We start from the raw sequence: 27,234 nt of genomic DNA on the forward strand, positions 1-27,234 counted from the left end.
GGGAACAGTCCTAGAACTCATTCATTCAACAAGTATTTATTTGCCTGCGGTGCACCTGGCTCTGTGTCAAGCCCTGGAGACACATCATGGTGAACATGATGCAGCCCCTGTTCTCTGTCACAGTTGAGTGTGATATAAAGAAGGAAACAGGTGATTTCACTGTAGCCTATTAAGTGTAGGGTGCTGTGGAGACACCTGTCTGAGACTTGAAAGGACCAGAGGGGCATGAGGTGAGATCCAAGCCAAGCCCTGAAGCAGGAGTGAGTTCCACCGGAAGGAAACAGCAGCCAGGTTCCAGAAGGTGGGAGTGCATGGCAAGCTCCAGGTGATGGCACGTGGCTCAGTATGGGTAGAACTTTGAGAGTGAGAATGGACCAAAGAAACATCAGCTGTAAAGGCAAGCTGGACTAGGTCAGGAAGAGTCTTAGGTGTTTATGTGAAGGAAGGAATTTGGAGTTTTTCTTTAGTACACTGAGGGACTGTTAAAGAGATTCCCTTTAGGAGAAGGATATGAGCAGGTATTTGTTGTGTGGAGAATTAAAGTCAGCAGAGCTATAGGTAAGAAGGTCAGACAGCTGAACCAGCCTTGTGGGGCTGGAGAAGAGTAGACTCTTTGTAAGAGGTAGAAGGGACAGACTTTTGAGAGATTAGATGTCAGGGTAAACAACTAATTGCAGTGATTTCAGTTTATGGAGAGAAAGTTGCAAAGAAAGATATGCTTTCCAGATGCTTATGTGAAGGGAAGGGATGTCTAGTTTGCATTCACCAGGCTCTGACATAACTCCACAAGGGTATGGTGGAGGCAGAGGCCTGGCTCATACAAGATATTTTCTCTGAGAGGATAGAAATTAAAGACATGTGAGTCATAGTGAGGTAGAGAAGCCAGAGGTGATAGGGACGTTGGAACAAGTTGTAAGCTCTTTCTAGGAAACTAATCCTGAGGTTTAGAAGCAAGAATATTAGGAACCAGGTCACTTAGTGAAGCACATCGTTGGGTGTGGAGGCTGTGAACAAATGACAGTACCAAGCAGGCTGGTTCTTGGATCCTAGCCGTATTAGGCAGTACCATAGCCTATGGGCTAGAGGCCAGTTTGTAGGAAGAAAGAGGACTAGCTAAAGGAGGGTGAGAATTCAGACAGGACTTTAGACTTCATCAAAGTAACTAAAAGACTAATGGCTCAGGATAACAGGAGGGAAACATAGATTGGGGGTGAGGTGAGGGAAGGAGTTGACCTTGAATCTCTACCTTTGAAAGAAAACAGAAGAAGAAAAGAAATTTTGAAATTGGTAGGCAAGATGAGAATTTGGGAGGGTTCAGGAAGGTTAACACCTTCCTGCTAGTTAAGCGGGAGGCAAAGGTATTTTCTTAGAGTGATAAGGATTGCAGGTGGGCAGGAAGGGCAGTATGGGGACATGATTGAAAGCTCAAGTTCTAGGGAACAGAAGACCTTGTTTTCATTCCTGGGCCCGTCATGTGCTGGCAGAGTAGCCTCAGGCATGCTGCTTAAGGTTTGTCATTCTCAGTTGCTTTATACTTAAGGTATATTCATTGTAGTATCTTTCACCTAGAGTTGTGTTAAGGATTAAAGAAATTAATTATGTAAAGTGTTTAGCATGTGGCAAATGTTCAATAAAATTTATGATGATGAAGCAATATTGTATAATGGTCAAAAACCAGACTCTGAAGCCAGACCGCCTGAGTTCAAATACTAGCTTCACCAATTACATGCTAGTGGTATGATTTAGAAACATAATTCGGGCCGGGCGCGGTGGCTCAAGCCTGTAATCCCAGCACTTTGGGAGGCCGAGACGGGCGGATCACGAGGTCAGGAGATCGAGACCATCCTGGCTAACACGGTGAAACCCCGTCTCTACTAAAAACTACAAAAAACTAGCCGGGCGACGTGGCGGCGCCTGTAGTCCCAGCTACTCGGGAGGCTGAGACAGGAGAATGGCCTGAACCCGGGAGGCAGAGCTTGCAGTGAGCTGAGATCCGGCCGCAGCACTCCAGCCTGGGTGACAGAGCGAGACTCCGTCTCAAAAAAAAAAAAAAAAAAAAAAAAAAAACATAATTCGTAGCTCACCAAGTGCTCAGTAAATATGTATTCAACTGCATTGACAATAAATATGGAGATTCCATGAACCTGTCTTCCTGTGCTTCCAGTTCTTGCCAATGCGATACCTATGTCTACCCATGTAACAAATGGATATAGTAAAAACCTTTGATAATTTATAAACTAAAGGAGGCGAAATATGTTATCTCTGCCTCAGTTTTCTCATCTGTAAAAAAAGGGGATAATAGTGCCTACCTCTTAGGCTTATTGTAAGTTAAGAGAGTTAATAGATGTAATCTCTTAGCTCTGGTACATGGGAAGCATTATGTATGTCTAGCTAGGATTGTCATCATTTATCCTTGCTCACCATCATCAGCAGGAATTGAGAAACAGAATTTATAATGGGCACTGTGGGATTGACTGTGTAACTGAGTAAGACAAGTAAAAAGGATAAAAGTAAAGAACAAGTAAAAAAGCACTTAAGACCAACATGAGATTGAAAACTTTGTAGTAGGGTCAGAACACAGGAGCAGCCAGAAACCTGGAGATAGACCTGAGAAGAAAAATGGTTGGGTAAGTTTAAAGTTAGGGTTTATTACTGGACCATTTGTGAAAGTGTAAGAGAGCCAGTGAGCGGAAGGTGTAATAGTACTCTGTTTTGAGAGAATAATGAAAGTCATTGACAAATAACCGGAGAAGGGAATAAAGGAACATGTTTTAGACAACTATTTGGAAGTGGCTTTGATTTTATTCTGTTTATTACATTGCCTTGTCAATTTGCTTGTTTCTTTTCTCTCTCCTTTCCCATCCAAACAACCTTTCCTGGCTTCTTATTTCTTCTCTGCATATCTCTTTTCAAGCCTTATGTCCCTTCTGCCTTGTAGCAAAACAACATAAAGAAAAGCATAATAAGAAAGCAGAGAAGTATTGTTTCTATGTTCAATTCTCCACATATTCACTGAACATCTATTCCCTGTCTAGCACAGAGATCTTTGCTCTGACAGATCCAAAAAAAGCATCTGGCATGTTCATTACCCTCAAGGGTCTCTGTGGGAGGAATTCACATGAAATCATTATACATACATTGTACAGGAAAATGATAATTGTCATACAATCAAGTGTCAAAAATTATGGCACAGCCATTAAGTGCTGCAGTGATCAAAAAAAGTGCTCAGAAAGGAGAGAGACATGAACTGAGGCAAACACAGCCTTTTGGAAATGGATGTTCGGAGAGGTCTTGCATAGAGAGGGAGAATGGGGGTGTCGGGGACCGTGTGTAGGCCTGGGAGAGCAGAGAAAGTTCTGCGCAGAAGCATATGGCGGGTGTGGAGAGCAGGGCAAGCACCAGCCCAGCAGGAGGTGAGTTGAATGGGAGGTAAGACTGGACACTTAACCCTTACAGAGCATAGCTCAGCAGGTGATCAATACATATGTGTTCAGCTGCATTGAGAGTAAAGGAGGAAGACACACCCATGAGCTTATCTTCTTGCGTTTCAGCTTCTTGTCAATGTGATCATTATGTTCTAGCCCTGTAATAAGTGCATATAATAAAAACCTTTGTGAATTTGTAAACTAAAAGAGGCAAATACTTTTTTGTTAGGTCTGTTGAAGAATAGGAATTCAGTGACTTTTTGATTAAGAATGTAAACACCTCCATAAAATTACAGGAAAACAGAAGGTTGCATTTTTGGAAGGTGTGGTGGGGAACATGTCCTAACTTGCTACTGACCTCTATGTATACAGCTTTTCCTCCTCAAGCCACCTCTTTGGGTGCCTTATCTCTTTCAAGGTAGCTTTTGTCTCTTTTTGTAGCCTAGAACAGCATTCCATTTGAGAACCATGTTAAGCTGTCCCAAGGCTAAGCGTCATGGAGTGCAGGTATTAGAGATCTTAAAAATACGTATTTCTTTATGAGTTAAAGGCAGAAGGACCAGAACTGCCAGTACAGCTAAGCCCTTCTTTGAATAGTGGGTACCTTATTAGTATTCATGAAGAGCATATTGATAACATCTTGACAGAGTTAAAGTTTCAACTTGAAGAGCTACTGCTTTTCAATAAGGAACATATTTAAAGACACTTTTTGCATGAATAGTGAGTGAATTGCTTCTAAAATGAGGATATTACTTTATTGAATGAGATATTTTTCATGTAATCTGTCTACAGTTTAGAATTGTCATTAGAATTACAATAAATAATAATGATTAGCACTTGTAGGGTTTTTATCTTCAAAGAGTTTTATAGTTAATCTAATTTAATTGTCACTTGGCATCATCAGAGATGTGTACTTGCTTTTCTACCATGAAAAGTGGTGTTCCCTTACCAGCCCCTTAATGCTTCCTTTTGGTATTTTGATGGCCTGTGAGCTGTTTGTTCTACAGGAAATAGTTAGAGAGTTGCAGATTGAAGAGCTTTATATTAGAGTTCTTTTTCCCAGGTAGCATTTGGGTTCTTTGAGCTAGGTTTCGTGGGTCCAGTTCCAGCTCCTCTACTTGCCATGTTACCCTGGGCAAGTTACTGAACCCTGTTGCTTAAAGTGGAGTTCATCATAGTAACTGCATCAGAGTGTTTTTGTGAGGATTAAATGAGAAAGTAAATATATAGCAATTAAATATTTAATAAATGTTAGTTGCATATTAGAATTTTTTAAAAAATTTAGGAGCATGTCATTCTGAGAAGCCATATGTGGTTAAGTGTTAGATGAGGAAATTATAAGCCAATAAATACCCTTTTCAGAAACTGCTGTGTAGTAGGCTCTGTGCTAGGCACTGAGACCAAAAAGGTAATGATGGCACCTGCACTCTGAAGGTCACAACCTTTTGTGGACGTGGAGATGTCTTAGTCCATTTTATGTTGCTATAACAATACCACAAACTGGGTAATTTATAATGAACAAAAGTTTATTTAGCTCACAGTTCTAGAGACTGGGAAGTGCAAGAGCATGGGGCCAATATTTGGGGAAGGCTTTTGTGCTTCATTATTCTATGGCAGAAGAGCAAGAGAGGGTAAGAGTAAGAAGGGGCCAAACTTTCTTTAATAACAAACCCACTCTGGTGATGACTAATTCACTCCCACAATCACAACATTAATCCATTCATGAGGGCAGATCCCCCATGACCTCATCGCCTCTTATTAGGTCCTGCCTCCCAACACCGTTGCACTGGGGCTTAACTTTGGAGGACACATTTCAGCCCAAGTGGGGTACAGGGGAGTTGTCAAAACACTCTGATAAGTGCTTGGCCTAACAAAGTCAAGTACAGCCAAAGCTTATAGCAGAGTGATGGACTTTGACTTAGGGCTTTCAGATAAAAGAAGAGATACTTGACCTGGGTCTTGGAGGATGAGAAGGACTTTAAGAGAAAATGGGAGACTTTTAAGGTAAGAAGGAGGAAGCCTTCAGATTTGGAGTATTTGCTGTCTTCTGTGGTAGCAGGACCCCTTGAAAGATTGAAAGCAAGGTGTGACTTGAAAGTCCCAGAACTCTTTAGAAAGAATGAAAGCAGGCGGGTCCGATTTGTGTGGAAGTGCTAGAGTTTCCATGATGTTACAGTGTCTTTGGGCTAGTTTTTCCTCTCCTCCATAGACTGGAGAAGGCTGTGAAGTTTTGTAGTCTTAGTTGGACCCATCTGAGGCCCTGTTTATGGTTAGAATATGTAGTTGTCTAGCAGTGGTATTTAATGGGCCTCCCATACATGCTCTCCTGTTTCACTGGGCGTGAATTTTAATGACCAGGATTTGAGTGGAATTTCATTGGACTTTTAGGAAGCAGTTTAAGATACCACTGTGACACAGTTCAGTATATACTAATGTTTTGAAGATTAAAGTATAACTGATTGCCTAAATTGTAAGACAAGACAATAGACGAGAGGATCTTATTTGCAAAATTTATGATGATGCCAAGGCACTGTTTCTGACTGTGTATCACTCAGACAAAGGAAACTCTTCATCTTTCTTTCTCAGTTTCTGAGACTGCAGAGTACATCATCTGGGCAGCATATGGACTGCTATCAAATGGGAGACATCTGTGCTCCCTTTTGAATGGCGTCTTAGGATGAGTTTAAGTAAGCAGATGCTGCCTGTTAAACCCATGCTCCCCAGTCTAAAAAGCTTGTTGAGTAAAGGGGGGATTTGCCAACAGTGAACGGGAATGTTCTAGACACTGTGCTGGGTATTACATATGTGTTCTCACAGTAGAGCTATTATTATTTAATTTTCACATGAGGAAATATCAGCACAGGTATTAACTTTCCCTTTCCAACAGGTAGTTTGTGGTAGAGGCAGGATTCTAAAGGAAGCCTATCAGGCTCCAGTGTCCTTTATTATTATTATTATTCTTTTAATAAATATGGCATTTGCTTTGTACAGTTTCCTTCTAAAATCTTTCTCTTTAAGTTTCTCATGAAGTCCAACCTCCGTAAAGGTCCTTCATGAATGGGCTTGCTACTTTTTTTTTTTTTTTTTTTTTTTTCATGCAGAGTCTAACTCTTTTGCCAGGCTGGAGTGCAGTGGCGTGATCTTGGCTCACTGCAACCTCTGCCTCCCGGGTTCCAGTGATTCTCCTGCCTCAGCCTCCCGAGTAGCTGGGACTACAGGTGCTCGCCACCACCAACCAGCTAATTGTTGTATTGTTAGTAGAGACAGGGTTTCACCATGTTGGCCAGAATGGCACGATCTCTTAACCTCGTGATTCACCCGCCTTGGCCTCCCAAAGTGCTGGGAGTTTACAGACATGAGCCACCACGCTCGGCTCAGGCTTGCTACATTTGAAGAATATAATTAAATGAAGGTTTTCCTAATTTGTCAGTTTACATTGAATTCAGTAGAGGATGTCTATTTAGGGTCACCTGTCCTGCCATACACAGAAAGGGGGCGAAGGGGGGACACATGGGTTCGTTTGTTTTCACCAGAAAATGTTGGTAGGTGTTTTAGATCATCATTTGACAGTCTCAGCATCATAATTTGATGATATTTAGTTTTTCAAGTACAGAGTCCATTGATAGTTAAATAACCTGATTTCAATTATTCTAAAATTGCAGTGCAGAATGGAAGAATAACTCCTTTTGAATAAAGTCCAACATTTGCTTCATTTACAGCATATAGATTGTTAGCTTAATTTCCTCTTGTTCTAAGACCAAGAAACCAAACTTTAAAATGTGTGGGCTTTTTAGTGGCAAAATAATTACAAGATTAGTCCTCTGTCACTTTAAAAATTAACAATTTCACCTCCTCCTCATTGTTGAAGTAAGTTGAGTGATAACATTGTCTCAAAATTATGCTTTCTTTGCCCTTGTCTTTCCCACTTTTTAAAATCTTTTTAAAATTATTCTCTCTTGCTTTCTCATTACTTCTGAATCATAATCAGGAACATCATTTCCCTTCACTGTTTTGCATTCTTTCAATAATTTGAAAATAGATCCATACAGAATTAAGAACAAATTAGATAACTATGAATTATTAAAGTGCACAGTTTATACTTTGAGGTATTTCATAGTTATAGATCGATTATAGTACATTTTTCTTGATTATTTCATCTGAGGTATACCATTTCCAATTCACTTACTGTTTTGTTCATCTTCCATACCTGCTAAAAGTGTACCTACTTTGTTCCAGGCCCTGTGCTAGGGGTTGCCAGCCTCGTTTCTCCACAAGCCTGTGCATCTGGTGGTTCTCAGACATCACATGCCACCTTGGTCAGTGTGTCTGAGTTGTGCACAGTTTTCAATTCCTTTTCTTTCCCACTTAGAAAAGAATATCTGAATTCAGGAAAGTGTAAGAAATTGTAGTTAATCTTGAAGCTATCTTAGAGAATATAAATAGTGAGTCATCATCACAATTTGGCACAGGATTTTGTATCATTGTTTCTGACAATCCTCACAACTAACTGATCTTGATGATCTGATGTGCCAGGATGTTTCTGAGCATATAAGTATGGTCTTGGAACATTAAGAAAAAGGCCTAGCAATGGAGGTATGATGTATCTAAATAATTATAATTCAAGGGAAAATGTGATAAGTGCCATTAGCAATGTAAAGTCTTTCTAATGTATTTCTGGGTGACAAAGATTAATTTCTGGAGTATCAGAAAAGACATTTTCTCCAAAGTGGTATGTGAGCTACGTGGAAAGACTTAGAAGTGAGGGAGGACTGAATGCGATTATTTTGAACCCAGAAAGAAGCCACATATTCCCCTCATTAATTTGATTCCTGAGATCCTGTTTTCTCTTTGAATATTGAAATTATATATATATATATATACACACACACACACAAAGGTGCACACGTACCCACACATATATTTATACATTCACACATAATAACAATTTAATTCAAAATTTTGGGGGCTAAAGATGTATTTTTCTCTTGGCATTGGCAATCACTTTACCCTCTCCAGTTGATAGAAGCTGCCTTACTTACAGTTTCCCACTGATTTCTTTTACTATTTAAAATATTAGACCCTCAAATGGGTTTAACTACCACTCAAGCAACTCATCCTGAAGTGATTACTATGTTACAGAAATAACCGTTTTCTCTCTACATAACTTTGGCATTTCTGGAAATTGGGTTACCTGTGCCAACTTTTATTTGTAGATAGAATGGGAATTGTTAAATGGTCTATCAATTCACAAGATATCTTCTCTTATTAAGAGCACACCAGATACCTAATTCCATTTAGTTTTCGGTAACTTCTGATATTCTTGAGTCAGCCACACAAGTAATTCAATTGCTTCAGATATTCCAGCATGAGTTTCTTGCTAAGAAAGCCACAAGAGCATGTTTTTCTTTTCCTCCTTTCTTTTTCTTGACTGGAATAGCTTGTAATAAATTAATGAAGGCTGGGCGCGATGGCTCACGCCTGTAATCCCAGCACTTTGGGAGGCCAAGGCGGGCGGATCACAAGATCACGAGTTAGAGACCAGCCTGGCCAATATGGTGAAACCCCGTCTCTACTAAAAATACAAAAATTAGCTGGGTGTGGTCGTGGGCACCTGTAGTCCCAACTATTCAGGAGGCTGAGGCAGAAGAATCGCTTGAACCTGGGAGGTGGAGGTTGCAGTGAGCCGAGATTGCGCCACTGCACTCCAGCCTGGGCGACAGAGCAAGACTCCGTCTCAAAAAAAAAAAAAAAAATTAATGAGACCTTTTGTTAAAAATGAAGGTTTTTTAGAAAATGATTTTATTAAAATGAGGAGTTTTATTGTAGCACAATAATTGCTTCATCAGTAGTAGACTCAGTAAATTGTGATACATTCATTTTTAGAATATTACACAATTATTTTTAAATTAGAACAATCAACATGTATTGACCTAGATAAAAGAGTATGATATATGCAGCTTAAATTTTTTAATGGCTGTTTATTGATATATTTGTATATTTAAAAAGATGTAGAATGATATAGTCCCTAAGGACATTGAAATTGGTCAAAGGATAGGCAAGTAGTTGGAGGGAGGTTATTAACAGAAGATAATCCAGAAATAGACTCGTATACATGTGATAATTTAATGTAGGATAGAAGGAATAATGAAAAGCTGGATTATTTAATAAATGGTATTGGCATAGTTGGCTATTTTTTAAAAAAGAATAAGCTAGCTCCTTACCTCACTTACTTTATCAAAATGAATCCCAGATTGATCAAGTATTTAAATGTTTAAGTTGAAGTTGTACAAGTTCTAGGAGAAAACACTGGTGAATATTTGTTTGAAGTAAGACCTAGGCGTGACCCAGAATCCAGAAACAAGGAAGACAGATAAATTTGCCTGTATCATATTCTCTGAATGGCTTGAGAACTACATGAATCTTTATATTATGTGTTCATCAATCCCAGTTTCTGTTTCAGTATGGTGTTAAAAGTTTAATGGTACCACTTCTCAAGCATTTGGACTAATGCAAACATAGTGAGCAAATAGGCTGCTACTTGGTGATTTTAGCAACTGTACGTATGTTTGTATTGTCAGCATTCATGAGCCATTTAAACTGATGGCAGTTAATTGTATTGTTTGAGTTTTTCCATAACAGTAATTTCTATTTTAACATTACTTTGAGTGAATGAATGAGAAATAACATCAGAAGAAAAGTTGTGAGAAAACATATAGGAAACTAACATGCAGTTACCTCTGGACCATGGTGCGGGACATGATGGAGAGGGCAAACCTCATTTTATGCAATTTTCACCTGTTTAATAGAAATATGTATTGCTTTTATCAAGGAAAAGAACTTTTTTTACATCATTGAAAAGTAATTCAGAGTTTTAGACTTCTAAACGATTTTTGTCATGTTGATAGCTTGGCCATTTCTTAGCCAGCTGCCCAAATTTAAAACTTTGGATTCTTACAAATTACTCATTTTTTTTAGTAATGTTATAAGCACAGATTTAACATGGTATAGAATGCAGAATTCATGTAAATTGTTATAGTAAAATAGCCATCAGAGAATGCCTGGGGGGCAAGTCCCTGTGAAGTCTTCAACTCTCTTGGGAGGCATCCTTCATGTTCTTCTGATGGGAAACTGAGAAATGCTTCCCTGAGTAAATACACACAGGTGAAGGTAACTGGTAATATCCTTAAGCTTACTGGGGTTTTAGGTTCTGAAGCTGTGTAGCGGAGGGAAGTAGATTTCACAAAAGGCAAATTTTATTACCTCCATTTAGCCCACTAAAATGAATGTTTTGTTATGTATTTTGGATTCCCACTGAGTCCAGTAAATGAGCTAGTAGATAGATTAGTCATTAAAATTATAATCTAATTAATACTTAGGGAGCTAAATAAACTAATTTTAATCAAATTTACTTTGATTTATCTCAGTGTCTCTCTTTCTCTCCCTGTCTCCCTGATTCTGTCTCTCTCTCCTCCTATTACAGGTCACAGTAATGAAAGGCAGTAATAGAAATAAGGATCATTCAGCAGAAGGAGAAGGGGTTGGAAAACGACCAAAACGAAAGTGTCTTCAGTGGCATCCATTGCTAGCAAAGAAACTTCTTGATTTTTCAGAAGAGGAAGAAGAGGAAGACGAAGAGGAGGATATTGATAAGGTAAGTCCTGTATTTACTGTAGAAGTTTCGAGTTTATTAGAGCAAATCATAATGTTCTAGAAACAATAGTGAACATGAACAATATTACAAAAGATGTGTTTCCAAAAGCCTGTATAGCTTGAATCCTGTTCAATTACTTAGTGTACATTTTTATTCCAATTCTTGATTGCTCGTGAAGTATTTGTACTTCTTAATAGTGTAGACTGAGACACAGCCTTTTAAATACTATTTTTGTCACCTAACCAATGATTTGTGAGTAATATTCAAATACATTGAGATGGGGATGTTCCTAAATCTTGATGTGCTCATCTGACATTCTACCCTGTGGCTCTTCTGGCCTCTCTGTCTTGGCTTCTGGCCTCGCCCTGCCACCCTTGGCAGTCTTAGAACTGCTCTGTTTGTCTCTATCCCTGGCGTTCATAGCTTCTGGCTGCACTTGCCCCCCAGTCTTTGTAATGATTCATTCCTCCTAGTCCTCTTCTTTGGCATCAGGCCTCAGCAGCTGTCTCTCAGTCACATAACCATGCAGGTGACTTAAGAAATCATCTCAGCCAGGCACGGTGGCTCACACCTGTAATTCCAACGGTTTGGGAGGCCGGGACAGGCAGATCACGAGGTCAGGAGATTGAGACCATCCTGGCTAACACGGTGAAACCTCGTATCTACTAAAAATACAAAAAAACTAGCTGGGCGTGGCAGTGTGCACCTGTAGTCCCAGCTACTCGGGAGGCTGAGGCAGAGAATGGAGTGAACCTGGGAGGCAGAGCTTGCAGTGAGCCAAGATCGCACCACTGCACTCCAGCCTGGGTGACAGAACAAGACTCTGTCTCAAAAAAAAAAAAAAAAAAAATCATCTCAAGTGTTTGTCACACCCAGCACATTCAAAGTCAAAGGATTTTCTTCATGGCACTTATTGCTATTTGCCATGTATTTAGCTGTATACTTCCTTATGTCTGTCTTCTCTCAGACCAGAATAGAAACTCAGTATAAAAACAGGGGCATTGGCTGTCTCGTCCTTTCCTCTTGCCTCAGAACCAAGAATGGTGCCTGGCACATAGTAGGTATTAAATATAGATGTATGCTGAATGAAATAATAAATAAGTACATATTTTGTGTCACTACGAATTTTACAAACATGTTTTTAATATTTTTCAGGCCTTCAACATATTCAGTCTTTTCGTGGCTTTCAGCAGGAATTAAAAACATGTTTCCTCTTTTTCAGATATCACCTGGATACCCTGTAAGGCCTCTCTTACTGGTGACCTTTTCTCCTTTTTCACAGAGAAAATAGAGGCCACCAGAAGTTACTCTTTTAGCTTCTTGTACACACCTCTGTAATTGTCTCACTCCTTACTAATCTTTCCTTCCGCTTTTCCTGTTTCAGAGAAATAGGTTTTATTCTTCTTACTTGAGGGTATTATCAAGCTTATTCTTAGTTTCATTTTATAAACACATTTGCATGTGTTGATCACTTGGTCATTGAAGCAGTCTCCTGTTTCTGTGAGGGCACCCACTCCTGTTCCTCTTTCTTCTTTCCTTTGGCCACCCACACCTGTTTCTATTTATCCTTTCTTTTTCTTTTTTGAGATAGGGTCTCTATTGCCCAGGCTAGAGTGCAGTGGCACCATTTCAGCTCACTGCAGCCTCCATCCACTTCCCGGGCTCAAGCAGTCTTCCCACCTCAGCTCCCTGAATAGTTGGGACCACAGCTAATTTTGTTTATATTTTGTGAAGACAGGGTCTCACTATGTTGCCCAGGCTGGTTTGGAACTCATGGCTTCAAGCAATCCTCCCTTCTCAACCTTTCAAAGTGCTGGGATTATAGCATGAGCCACCGTGTCTGGCCCCTCTTTCTATTTCTACCTTCCCCACTGTTCCTTCCCAGTTTCTTTCAGTTAATGTGCCTGCATTATTTTCCCCTCAAATGATGATGTTCTCTAGGCCTCCAATCTTAATTTCTATCTCCATCTTGGACTTTTCTTCTGAACTCTGGACTCATATTTCTATTTACTTGGCATATCCATTTAGATATCAACTAGGAATCTCAGTTTGAATGAATTCAAAACTAAGCTTTTGCTTTTCTTCTCCCAACCTTCTCCAGCATCTTCCCTTTCTCCGTAAAGCGCAACTGCAACATTCCAGTTTGTCAGACCTGAGACCTTGTAGTTCATACTTTACTGCTTTATTTTGCTCAAACTTCACATCCATCCATTAGCAAATCCTCTCAAACTCTACCTTCAAAATACGTTCACAGTTTTGTTGCCCTTTTAACAGTTCCTTCATGTACCACCTTGATCCAAGCCATCACCATTTCTAGCAGAGATTATTGTATCTACCTCTCTCTCTCCCGGCCTCTGCTCATGCCCTTCTGCGGTCCATTCTCAACAAAGTAGCCAGAGGAGTCCCTTCAAAATGTAAGGCCAGTTGTGCTGCTCCTGTTTCTATGAGGTCACAGGCTCCATGCTTACTGCTGTCTGTGCTCACTGTGTGCTCACAGCACCTAGTAGAGTGGCTGGCTCATAGCAGGAACCCAGTAAATATTTATTGGGGGAAGGATTAAAGTCATTGAGTCCTCTTCTCTTTTCACTCACACTCAGTGGTCTAGTCCATACTTTTAGTCTTAGCACCTTCTGTTTATTGGTATCTCATTGTTATCCTGCAGACATAGGTATCCACACAGCATTCCCCATAGCCACTTCAAATGCAGCCTGCCTGGCACTGATCTCTGCTCTCCACCAGGCCTGATTTCTCTCGTTTGAGAACAAGTATTTTTTTGTTGTATATGAAGAAACTTTGCCACCCAAGCTAGAATCACTCTTCCTTTTTCTGCCTTCAGATCCAATTAGTTACCAGCCACTCTTGGTTCTGCCTCTTTTAAATATTGTCCCTTTTCTCACTTCTCTGTTCCCATTACTGCTGTCTAGATTTCAGCCCTATCCCTTTTTTGCCTGGACAGCTGGAATAAATGTTTAACTGGGTTCTCTAGTTTGGGTTGCTTCTGGTTTTACTCTTAAAATTCATGCTGTTGTTAGAAGTTATCTCCTTAAAATATAATGTTGCCCCTCCACTGCTTAAAATCACTCGTGGCTCTCCATTACATCGATCCAGCTGTGGGGACTAGTGTTGATTTTTCTTAGAAAATATTAATGAGCTCCTGGGGAAAGAAAAGTAAGTTCTAAACTCTAAGAGAGTTTTTATTTCTATTTTGTTATTCATATATTTATATATTTACTTTTTGATTAATAATTACATTAAATAGCAATTAAAACATTTTTCGATGTTCATAGTTGGCAGAATAAAAAGTTGACAAACTGTGTCAAATCACATGTTTTTATTGGTCCATATAGTTCCAAACTACTGGTTTACGGGATCAAATGCACGCATGTAAATATGGCAGAGCACATTCTTCCTGAAGTGTGCAGATTATGTTCTGCATCCTTGTCTCCTGAAGCCCTGTTCTCTTTTACATACCAGTACTGTCGAACTGCAAGTTGATGTTCAGATAAACCAGCAAGCCTTAATCCCTGTTGGTTCCCCATGTCTCTCCATTGACAATCTGACACATTCTGATTTGTTTCTCCTTTTTTTAATTTTTAATTTTTTAATTAAAAAAATTTTTTTTTCTTTCGTTCTTTTTCTTTCTTTGTTTTTTTGAGACAGAGTCTGGCTCTGTCACCCAGGCTGGAGTACGGTAGCGCGATCTTGGCTCACTGTAGCCTCCTCCTCCCAGGTTCAGGTGATTCTTTTGCCTCAGCCTCCAGAGTAGCTGGGATTACAGGTGTCCGCCACCACGCCCAGCTAACTTTTGTATTTTTAGTGGAGACTGGGTTTCACCATGTCGCTCTAACCGGTCTTGAACTCCTGACCTCAGGTGATCCGCAGCCCCCATTGGCCTCCCAAAGTGCTGAGACTAGAGCCACCACACCTGGCCTGATTTGTTTCTCAAAATTTAGCTCGGGCAACCTTTTCCAGGGAGGCCTTCTTGCACTTCTTCCCATCCACCAGTTCTTTGTTACCTTGCTGGTTTCTTGTCGCAGTCAGCATACTGCTTTTAAATTTATGTTTGTATGTTTTTCTCCCTCCCAAAACATGAGGTCCTTTGTCCATCTGTTACATGCTGAATTTTATAATTTAGTAACTGAATGAAAAGTTACTCTTTTCTGAAGGGTGGAAATATAATTGCTTCTTCATCTTATATATTAATAGTACACTTTTTAGTTTTTCTTAGCTTCCTAGTTTCAGAATGCTAAATAAAACTCCCTTGAAAAATGCAAATTATTGTTACTATTATATACATAATGAGGAAGATAAATATGTAGCCTTCAGCCCCAATAATAATTCCTAACATATCTCCAAATTAGATGGCTATAACCTCAAGATTTTTTCTGTACTCTTTGTGTTTGAAGGTAATTAATGGTTAATTGATTGTATTTGCAACACTTAATGGCAAAAGACTTTTTTTTTTTTTTTTTTTTGAGATGGAGTCTCGCTCTGTCACCAAGCTGGAGTGTAGTGGCACAATCTTGGCTCACTGCAACCTCCACCTCCTGGGTTCAAGCAATTCTCCTGCCTCAGCCTCCCAAGTAGCTGGGACTACAGGCACGTGCCACCACTCCCAGCTAATTTTTGAATTTTTAGGAGAGATAGGGCTTCACCATGTTGGCCAGGATTGTCTCAATCTCTTGACCTCATGATCCTCCCACATTGGCCTCCCAAAGTGCTGGGATTATAGGCGTGAACCACCTGCCTGGCCAAGACTTTTTAAAAATACCAGTTGGATTAAGCAGATGATTAGTCCTAAAGTATCTGCTTGTAACAATTGCCCAATAAACATTGTAATAAAAGAACATGGTTGCCTTACAGTTGTGGTTCTCGAAGAGTGTTCCTCAAACCAGTAATATCAGCATCACCTAGGAACTTCTTAGAGATACAAATTCTCAGGACCCACTCCATATCTCGGAAATTCTGGGAATGGGACTTAGCTGTGTTTTAACAGAACCTCCAGGGATTCCAGTGCATACTCAAGTTCAAGAATTAACCACTCTACTGCATAATGCAGGCTAATGGTTACAAGTTGCGTATCCCTAATCCGAAAATTCGAAACACTTCTGGTCCCAACCATTTTAGATAAGGGATACTTAACCTGCAACGTGTCCTGCTTGTTTTTAATTTTGAAACCAGAAATTAAGGAAATGGGCTTAGTAAACATTGTGAACTTCTGTTTATAGTTACATTGTTTCTAAGAAACATTATAGAATCATTTTAACCTTAGAAAATATTTTATAGTCATATGTTCTGAGATTCTGTAATCAGAGATGTGCTTTAAGAAAGTTAACCTGGCAGCCATATGCAAGAAGTATTGTAAAGAAGATGAAAAACGGGAAGACTAGGCATAGGCCAAAGTGGTACTAGGGCAGTGGGAATGAGAATTACCCAGATGGAATGGACAGATTCGGAGCTTTGTAGAAGTCCTTGAAGACCTTGAACGATGATTGAATGAAGTGTAGGAAAACAGAGTATTCAAAATTGATTTTGAATGTTTAAGCCTAGAGGAGTTTATTCCTATCACCAGAGCATTTCACTAAACAAGAAAGCTTGAAATTTACAAGTTTGAAGATTTATTGTATAGTTCTTCTTTCAAATAATCATGTTAAATATCGATTTTGATTTTTTTACACTACAAGACTCTACTTGTGATGCTTGCACAAACATTGAGTAGTCTATATTACCTTTTTATTTCTTACTTTCATGATAAATATTGTCATATTATTAGCTGTAGAAAAAGGCACTTTTCAAAGCAGAGAAAGACACAGCTACTATTCATATTTTTTATGTGGATATTGTTAATCTTGATACCCATTACCATAGAATGGGTTTATTCATTCAACAGTTAGTTAAGTATTAATATTATGTCAGACATTGAGCTAGGCACTATGGTTGTAAAGGTGAATAAGAGCTTTTGTCCTCAAAAAGCTCACTATTTAGTTAAGAGAGAAAAAAATGTAAGCAATTATAACACAATGTAATATATGCTGTAATAGAGACATGCACAGGTTGCTATAGAAACTAAGCAGAAGGCACATCATAAGTTAGTTACCAACCATGAACAGTGGTTGTTGATTCTTTAAAATTATATTTTTTTCAATGTGTAAGTTGTTTAAATGGAGCTAAGAAAAAATGCAATTTGCAAACCAAGACTAACTGGTAAATCAAAATTATCCAAAACATGTTAAAGATCTGGCTTTGTTTTTGGTGGTAATAGGTTCAACTTCTTGGGGCCGATGGCCTAGAGCAAGATGTTGGTGAAACTGAAGATGATGAATCCCCAGAGCAGCGAGCCCGGAGACCAATGAATGCATTTCTTTTATTTTGCAAACGCCATCGCTCTCTTGTACGTCAGGAACACCCCAGGCTTGATAACCGAGGTGCTACCAAGATACTAGCTGATTGGTGGGCTGTTCTTGATCCAAAGGAAAAGCAGAAATACACAGACATGGCCAAGGAGGTAGGTTACAATGACAAGGTATTCTGATAGCTAAAAGCAACCCGTCCTGAAACTCCCAGTCAACAAATGTGAAGCACCTGTTGAAGGTCTAGCAATGAGAAGGTGAATCATGAATCAAATGTTAAGTAAAAACATAAGTGCTTTCTTTGTATGACTTGTTCCTGTTCCTGTTCCTGTGTTCCAAGTCCATGTAGAAATGCTGGTGGAGGTGCCAAGAACAATATATTAACAAGAAGTTTTTTCTCATTGTCTATACCCCACTGATTGATATAAGGGATTGATTTATTGTGAAGGTTTATTATGAATAGTTTACAGTGAATGGTGATTTGTTTATTTATTATGGTAATTTATTATGAATGGCGACGTTTTTTCTTTTTTAAGTTTTTCTAGAAACTCTACTTTTATTGTCAGAGAATGCCTATGGTAAAGTTGACAATCTTGTTACTGTAGTTATATCATGGGAAAGAGTCTTGATCTAGGTCTGATGCTAAGTAGCTTTGTGACCATATCCATAAGTCAACCTCTGCATCTCAGCTTCCTTTTTTTCTTTTCCTTTTCTAATGTTATTGGAATGAGCAAGTTGGACACAGATTTGTATCCTTTCTAATGCTAACATTTTTTGATTTTATAATAAACAAAATTATCAGGAAATATGCTTTGACTTGTTTCTGTTCTGTAGGTAGTGCCGTATGAACATTTAAAACCAATAAATGATTGAATGCCAGTGGAACAGGATGTAATGCGAGGTGTGCATGCCTGTAAATACTGTGTAGGCAGTAGTTAGTGGGAAGCATTTCCATGCTGGAAGGCTATTCAGAAAGGTGGGACATTAATCACTTCCAGAATGATAGCAGTTACTAAATTTCTTCAAAAATTATATCGTGGTTCTTTTACTGTATTTGGAATTAATGTGAGACCATTATACATTTAAATGTGTTGTGATGGATTTAGCTCCGAGTAAGGGATGAGCAAAGCAATATTATTGTGGCTAAACTTGACGGGAATAATTCTAATATTATTTCCTCAGCATTGCAACTTGCAAAAAGATCTTGGTTCATGAAAACCCGTCACCCAAACACTTGGTTAAGTTTTATCAGAAAATGAACCAGCAGGGGACAAAATACAGTTTCAAGACATTTTAGTAGACATCTCAGTATGTGAAAAAACAGTTCTTCCAGGTGCTGTGCCTTTATTGAGTTAATTAGCTAAAAACATCAATATTAAACATAAAAATTTTTAAAGATACAACATAAAAATTTCTTAAGTGTTCATGGAAATTTGAATCTTGAGTAAATTATTAGCATAGTTGCTACTATGAATTAGATTTAATAATTATATTAGTATAATTATTAATTTTATTAGTATTAATATAATTATTAATTATAATAGTATTAATGATTATGATTGTTAATTATAATAGTATTAATAATTATAAATATAATTATATAATTAATCATATAAGACTTCAAGAATTGACTGTTAAAGACAGGATTTTAACTATATAGGGCCTGTGGAAAATTTAAAATCAATTACAGTAACCTACATGATTTTAAATATTTCATTAGATTTCCATAGCATAACAGTAATTAACAGTAAAACTTTCCCATTAAATAGCCTTACATTTTTCATAGTCATTCTTATATAGTAAAATAAATAATTATCTGAAACCTCATAGGGAAATGCATAAGCTTCCTATGATTAAACACTTGAGTTTGTTTTAGATTGCCGTTTTGGGATAACATGCAGCCTGTCCCCAGTATATTGTTTGTTTTTTCTTAAAAACGCCTAATTTACAAACCCAATACGTGGCCACTTTTAAGAAGAGGAAGTATTATTTTCATATAGGAAATCCCTTACTAATTACTTAATTAGGTTCACAATATTTGCCATTGTGGCACTAAAATGAAATCTGTTAAGGTGGCCCAGTGCAATCCACTAAATGTGGAGACTGTAACTGGATGTTCCACGTTATAATTTGCCTTGTTTGTAGTTGCTGTTATGAAATGTTGCTTCATTTCTACTGCAAAGTGTAGAAGATTCAGCTACTTTCAAAATTATTACACAGTTGGTCCCTAGTTGTAAGTGATTCCTACTTGTTTCAACTTACTTTCTAAATGATTTTGCAGTTACATTAAAGGGCATGTAATTGTGGTGGTGCTTTTTATGTTAATATTGCAGCCTTAATTGGAATGTGAGTTCAGTGAACAAATACTTAATAAGTGCCTTTAATTTAACCAGGTTTTGTGATAGTAGCTAGTGATACAACGCCGTTGATAAATGTGGTCTGTTTTTCAAGACTCCCCCAACACACAATCATTTTTAAAACTCTTTTTAGATGTGTAACCTTTAAATTTTAAACCTCAAATTTTAGATGTTGTCCATTAGGGTGCAAGACAGATTCTTTCAGCATAGTGTGTGGATGGGGGTGTGAATGTTTAGGTGGTGTTTGCCAGTATTTGTCCTGCCATTATCAGTTGAGTGAGAAACGTTTTCTTTTTCTTGCTGTTTTTAAAAGAAGTATATTTTAAAAGCAAGAGTGAGTAATAATACAACTTTGAAAAGATTGTTTACCTGTTCATGAAAATTTCCTCTGACCCCTTTCCTTGCTCCTGATTATCTTATATTATTGCATCTAGTAAGACAAAGCACCTGTTCTGGGATTTGTTTTTAGTTTCTTAAATTATTTCCTAGTACTAATTTCAGTTGCTGGAAAAAAATGGCTGATTGCGGGTTTTGTGTTCTCTGATGAACCTTATTAGAGCAATAATTCGTTAGTAATTTTAAAAAGACTATTCTAAGGTTACAACATGGGTTACTTTCTTAAATTCAGTAATGTACATGATGATGCAGTGTTGTGGATGTTCACAGGTTCTAATTTTTGAATGTGTGACTGCCAGTTAGGAGGCACAGAAACAATTATACCTTTCCTTTTAACATCTTCGTGTATGTACTCTTACAGGAATACAGATCTCTGCATTTTTGCCTACAATACTGCTGGAACCTTCTGTTTGTCATTTAAACTAATTATAATGAATTGAGGATAAACTGAGAGGATCACACATCTTGAACTTCAGTTAGAACAGAGTACAAAGAGAAGGGAAAGATTTGGAAAGCTTAAATAATTTGAATGACCTTTATCATACCCATTGTTTTAGCATCAAAGGCATGAGGCAGAATGTGTGCATTTATTGATTGATTGGTCCTTTTTGTGCTTAGCATATAAAATAAGCACCAACCTGTAAAGTGAGTTAAGATTATTCCCATTCTTCAGAGCAGGAACCTAAGGCTCTGAAGGAGTTAGTGTCTTGACCAACCATACATTTAGTATACAGTGGAGCTGGGATATTCTTTCCCATTTGACTCCTGTTTGTTCTTCTAATATGTATATCACGCTGTCCACTTTAGATGCTTGAAAGATAAGTATATTTGGGTAATTATGGCAAGAATGGTAACAATAAAATGTCATGAGTCTTACGGGAAGAATCTGCTTGTGCTGGGGAGGGAAGTAGGTGGAAGTGGATCAGGAAAGGCTTTACAAAGTAGGCAGAATTTGGCCTGGGTTTTTGTATAAGGATTCAGAGAGAAGGAAAAGGGTAAGAGTAAGTGTGGGAAACTGAAATCAATTTCAGGAACCAGATAGTTTGTTTCACCTGGAGCCTAGGTTATGCATAGAAGAGTAACAGAAAATTATGATATAAAGGTAAATAAGGCAAAAACCGACGAGAGACTAGACGTAAAAGTTTGGAGGTTCAGCTGTATGCCAATAAAACAGCTATGGAATTAAATGTAATAAAATGCAACTTGAAAGTGAACTATACTAGCCCTTTGAAAGTGTTGGTATCTGTTTTTGTCAATATTCTGGGAAAGGTTTTGACGGCCACAAAATTCCATGTTTTTTTTATTGATTAGTTCTTGTATGTTTCTTCAAGACAAAACGAATCTATTTTTTAGTATTTGTTTTCAGCTGGGATAATTTTTGTAAAGACCATTCATTCCCTTGTTTTGGGTTCATCAGATATGGACTCTTTTCCAAAGAAAATACTCTCTCATTTTCTCTTGTATTATACTCTGGAGAACTTTTCTTAACTGTTATACATCACGCTTAACAAATAGTATAATTTGTATTCTAGCAAGCACGCTATTGCACTTTGCCTACTATTAAAGTAGCACCTCATTTATCCAGCATTCTGAGAAACAGCTGCTATACCTAAATGATTTCCACAGAGATGAAACTTTACTCTTCTTTTAAAAACTTTTATTTTATATATTTATCCTAGAAATTTCATTAAAATTTTATTTACATACTTTCTCAAAGTATTCAGAACATCTTTTAACTTTTTTTGAAACCTTTAACATGTTATTTCCACAGGAATTACTTTATGATCTGTGACTTGATGAGACTTTTGTGAATAATGTTTTGTCTATTAGTAATTCTCAACTATTTTATTCTTTTGAATATCCTCTCTGCTTTTCCATGGTGGTTTTGTTTTTTGTTTCGTTTGGGTTTTTTGCGGGAGTTGGGGAGTCCACCCTCAGCTAGCACTTGCCATTTCTCTCTTTCGTCAGCCCGCTTTCACTGCTTCTAATCAAATGGCTTATACTTTTTGAGTATGGTTTAGTTAGGGGCCCCACCACATTTGTGGGATATAGATAGGAAATCTAAAGATGTCAGCTTTATGTTTCACAACATTGCTTGCTTCTGAGACCTTTTCCATTCCTGTGTTCTAGATATTAGAACTTTCTTACTGTGTTTAAAGAAATATTCAGATGTTTGCTTTTGGTATGATAATAATAACTTTGTGAACATTGCTATATCATGTACAGGTTCTTTTATAAACATTTAAATGTTTATAAACTCATTTTATTAAGTTACATTATTAAATTCTAACTCATTTAACCTCCCTTCTCATACTGTTTTGAATTGCCACATCTGTAAAATGGCAATTAAGATGCCTGCCCTCACAGAGCTGATGTAAAATACAAATAAGGAAATATATGTATAAGCATTACATAAAGTTTAAAACTCTATACAAATGTTTGTTTTAGGGTTATTTCTGATAAGTGGCTTGTTTCATACTTCTCTATCTACATGATTATTTATTATGAACTGTTAATACATTGAAGGGCTACTGAAATGCAAAATTAGTCTTTGAAACACAAAAATGAACAAAACTAAAAATACCATTTGCCCAATTTGGCCAATACTATCCAGTGTTATTAATAGCTTCTAGCAACATAGATGTTTAATTAAGTGAACTATTTGATTTTGAAGTGTTAGTCCATTTGCCAATTGTTTAGTAAACACTTGTATTTAAATATTCAAATAAATTTATAAAGACTATAAAAAACTCCATAACTAATGAGGAATACATTGAGAATTTAAACTGTGTCTCTCAAAACTCGTTTTGGTATTTGGTTTCAGATGTTAATTTTTAGATTGACAGATCTTAGTAGACAGATCACTGTCTACTTTTTAAAAAGTAACAAAATTACATTTTAAAATAAATTCTGAAATTTCAATTTTTAAAATTAGTGCACACTGATTAAACTGACTCTTCTCATAATTACTCAGATTAGGGAGTAAAATTATACTTGTAAAAAAACTACTGTTGCCATAATAATTTTCACCCTTATAGCCAAATGAAGTAGCCAGTTTCCTTGCTTTCAAATTTTCATTTATGACATTTCCACAACACAACAACCAAATAATTTCCTGGTCACATATTCAAACCACTTTTTCAAGTGTATAATTTCTGTTGGAGTGACTTTGTTATGAAAGTTTTGCAGGTTTAATGTAGAATTTAAACTATTGTTGTTCAATCAAACCATAAATTTAATTCAGTGTTCTGTCATGTGAAACAGTCTAATTAATTTTCTTTCTATTAAAAACAGCTAGCAAGAGTAATTCAGATCGGATAATGTACTGAGTTGTATTATCTGAACGATAATTTTTGAATTTTTATGAAGGAAAGGTCCTCAGACTAAGAAAGTACAGATTAGTACCACTTATCAGATAATTCCTTCTCTTCTTTTACCCTTGTATAATGTGATTTCTGCTTGTGGATGGGAAGAGAAACAGCTGTCTCAGAATTTATTATGCTAGAGATTCACTTAGCCCTCTATCACATATATGATTATACAGTAAAACGTGTTATAGCTCTTTCTCAGAAATCCAATAATTTCTAGTTTAATCTCTTTTTCACAATTTTGGTAGATGATACTTCATATGTTTGCACTGGAGTCATCTGTCTTTATTTCTCGGGATCCCTCATGACTGAATCTCACTAGGGCTGCGACTTCTCTTTCACCCTCTTGAAAAGATTTAGACCGTAGTAATAACTAGAAATACTAGTGGACTTTTAGATAGCACCTCCTCCCAACTAAAAACAGGCAAATGGAGAACAGTTGGTAAGTCTGTCTTTTATTAAAATTAAAGTGCTTTTGTTTATCAAATTTGCATTTTTTTGTAAGTGGTCTAGAAAAGTAATGTCGAGACTCTGTTTTTAAAAGATTGACAGAATATTGTCTTTTGTCACATAAGAATGCCATTATCAAATATTAAGTAGACAAAATACTGTGACAAAGGGTATTTGATGCCAATACTGAATAACAGTAAAATCAGTAGCGGGATTTCTAATTTATTATTCTTGCTACTGAAACGTGGTAGTAGATGGGGCCTGAGAGAAGGGATCCAGCATTTACCAAGCACCACAGGTAAAGTCAGGAACTATGTGTCTACTGCAAAGTAGGATTCCCTTAGCTTATCTAATTGGTTAGAAATTTGCAGACAGAAATTGGAAGCCATGAGATGAATTTTTATTTAATGGGAGAATTTTGAAAATCAGTATTTTTAACAAAAATTTTGTTATCTGACAGAGTCTTCCATTGAAATCTTAGAACTGGTAGCTTGTTTGATGTTTTCGGAGGATAAGTGAGCTTCCCGTCCCACCATCAGTATGAACAGTCTGGCCTTGGATATCTGGGGCCTGTCCCTTAGGCCTTTTCAGTCCTGTAATGAGGGGTTTTGCCCACATGATTGACCTGCACGCTAATAATTTCACTCGGCTATTCACTTCAGAGGAGTATACAGAGTCTTCCCCCATTTCTCCCTTACCCAGCCTTCTCTGTAATTCCTTTGCTAATAGTCTCATCACAACAAATGATTAAGCCTTTCTACTGTTGTCTCTTTTAGCTAAATCAGAGCAAGTGATTGATGAAGTGCCAGGTTCCAAGAACAGATAGACATCCTCATACCCTGAGGCTCTTCCTGCCTCCACCCTCGCTTGATGCTCATATACTGCTTGTGTTAACTTGTGTTTTTACATGAATTGATGGCATCTGTATCTAAACTTTAAACTCCTTAAGGACAAAGACTGTGTGTTACTCTGTTCTCTATCTCTCACATTCTTAATTCTTCCACTCAATTTATACTTGATTGAACTCAGGAACGTGGTTTTGAACATCTACATTGACTTTAAGAATCTGCAAGATTAATATTGTGATACAGTTACAGAGTGTAGACCCTTATAGTAAATTGTTACTGTTTTCCATAAAACCCCACGTATTCCCAGCCTTTCTCTTGCCGTCTGTTATTCCAACTCATATAGATAGTTAGCCCTTTTGCAGATCCATTTTGAAACCATTTTTCCCGTCTGAGCCAGAGGAAGCGGTGGTGCAGCCTTATGGACCATGTGTAAAAAGAAATTATATATTTTTTTGTAAACTGTGGACTGTAAGCAATATGAAGACAGGGACTCCATTAAATTCATACTCTTTTCTCTCCCCAGTGTCTAGCAAGTGTCTGTCATCTAGTCAGTGCTCACAGTATATTTGAGATGTGGATAGGTGAGTGGAATACATGCAAGAGAAATTGAGATGTGGTGATTATAACTGTTCTATGTGATTTTCAGCACCAGCTCCCCATTGTAATTTAGTTTAAGCTGGACTCTGTTGGTATGATTGGTGCTTTAAAATTAGTTGATGCTGGCCGTCATTCTGGTTACACCTGTCTAGCATTTTTCACAATTTTGACTTCCTTCTTAAAATTTTTAAACTACTCCCCCCCCAAAAATAGATAATTTTATTTATCATGACAAATATGTTAATCAATTTGTTTGAAAGTCTTTTGACACTTTATAAAGTGGTGACCTTTGTTCAAGTGACTGTTCATCTGACACACCTGGCCTGTGTGCTTTTACTGGAACACAATAATGATGCATGCGTCTGCTACTTCCATTTTCACCTCACCCTGCCATTTGTCACTTTCCACTTCCAGACAGCAGGCAGAGCTATTTGTCTGCCTCAGCTTAATATGTAAATCCCTCATGCACATGAATGCACTGTGGTAGTGTGTCTCTTGTATCACATTTGATAACTCCTAACACGTTCTGCTTTTTGATGGTAAATTCTAGTTTGGCCTTGTGTCCAATTTTAATTATTTTTGTAAGAAAAATGGGACTGTATTCTACAGTTTTTTATGCTTACTTTCCTTCTACATGTATCCATGTATCAATAGGCATATATATCTTACAGGTAAAAAAAAAAAATGGATTATTCAGAAACTTTGAGTTAAGATAACATGAAATAATTATACACCATTGTCAGTTAACATTGCATAATTATCTACATCACAGTTTTCGTTTATATGATTTAAAGGGAAATGATAGAAAAAAAAAGTATATCCTTGGTATAAGGAAATTACATACCAAGGATAAAGGACCTTTTTCAAACTATTGGGTAAAATTAAAAGCTGTTTGGAGGTTATAATGAGTTAATGTCACACATTAAGTTACCATTTTAAAAGGCAAGCTTATGGGATTAAATGAATTGTATTAATTTAATAAAATATCTAGCAATAATAAAAATTGAAGAATATGTGGAAAATACATTCTTAACAGATAACTTTTGGCAATATGTAACGAATAGCAATAAATGTATTTTGCTTCATGTTATTGTCATGCAAGAGATAAAAGGTAGCAGAATTGAGAGAAATGGTAACAGGAGCAAGCCACAGAAAAATGAAGGAGAAAGATGTTGTCAGTGAAGGTTGAAACCTCCAAGTAAGACAAAGTTTGTGATGGATTATTGCAACATCGCATATCAGTGCTCTTACAGCTTGTTTATATATTCAGTTATGTATGCTCATTACAGACCCCTGGCATGGTGGCAAGTGTGGTTACACTTTGTAAGTGGAGGAACTGAGGCTGAGAAAGGTTTAATAACTTGCTTAATGTCCACAGCTAGCTAAAGAAATGTTTGATGCACTATGCACCACTGCTTCCAACAACCCTTGGCACTGGTGGTATTATTCTCAGTTTATGGAATCTAAGGTTGAGGCCCAGAGAAGCTACCTTCTCTTCCTTGGTTACTGTAGCCCTAAGTGGAAGTTTGAGGGTTTGAACCTGCTTCTGTCTCCAGAGCCCTAGGCTCATTCCATTATAAACAACTCCCTCTCCCCACCAAGGTCAGAAAGCTTTTTGGATACTACTTTTTAAAGTTGAGGATTAAAGAATACAAAGTATACAGCTTCTGAATGCTTATCCCGTAAATGGATTAGATAACTCCATGTCTTACCTCTAGAACCCTATGCTGAGATTGTCATTCTTCTACAAGGAGAGCCACAGAAGTCACCGAAATTGTTTTTCTCACTTGGT

The 27,234-nt window shown here is 37.5% G+C and overlaps 1 protein-coding gene across 7 annotated transcripts in view; it reads left to right on the forward strand.

Annotated features, from left to right (window-relative positions):
• Positions 1-27,234, forward strand: part of BBX (BBX high mobility group box domain containing) — a 273,615-nt gene that overhangs the window by 162,669 nt on the left and 83,712 nt on the right. For all 7 annotated transcript variants that reach the window (XM_010386614.2, XM_010386615.2, XM_010386617.2 and 4 more), the window contains 2 exons: positions 10,906-11,076; positions 17,339-17,581. In XM_010386614.2, coding sequence (XP_010384916.1) covers positions 10,915-11,076; positions 17,339-17,581 — 405 coding nt within the window. In that variant the 5' untranslated portion in view covers positions 10,906-10,914. The remainder of the gene's footprint in view (positions 1-10,905; positions 11,077-17,338; positions 17,582-27,234) is intronic.

The sequence above is a fragment of the Rhinopithecus roxellana genome, chromosome 1 (assembly GCF_007565055.1).
Source record: "Rhinopithecus roxellana isolate Shanxi Qingling chromosome 1, ASM756505v1, whole genome shotgun sequence".
Classification (NCBI taxonomy): domain Eukaryota; kingdom Metazoa; phylum Chordata; class Mammalia; order Primates; family Cercopithecidae; genus Rhinopithecus; species Rhinopithecus roxellana.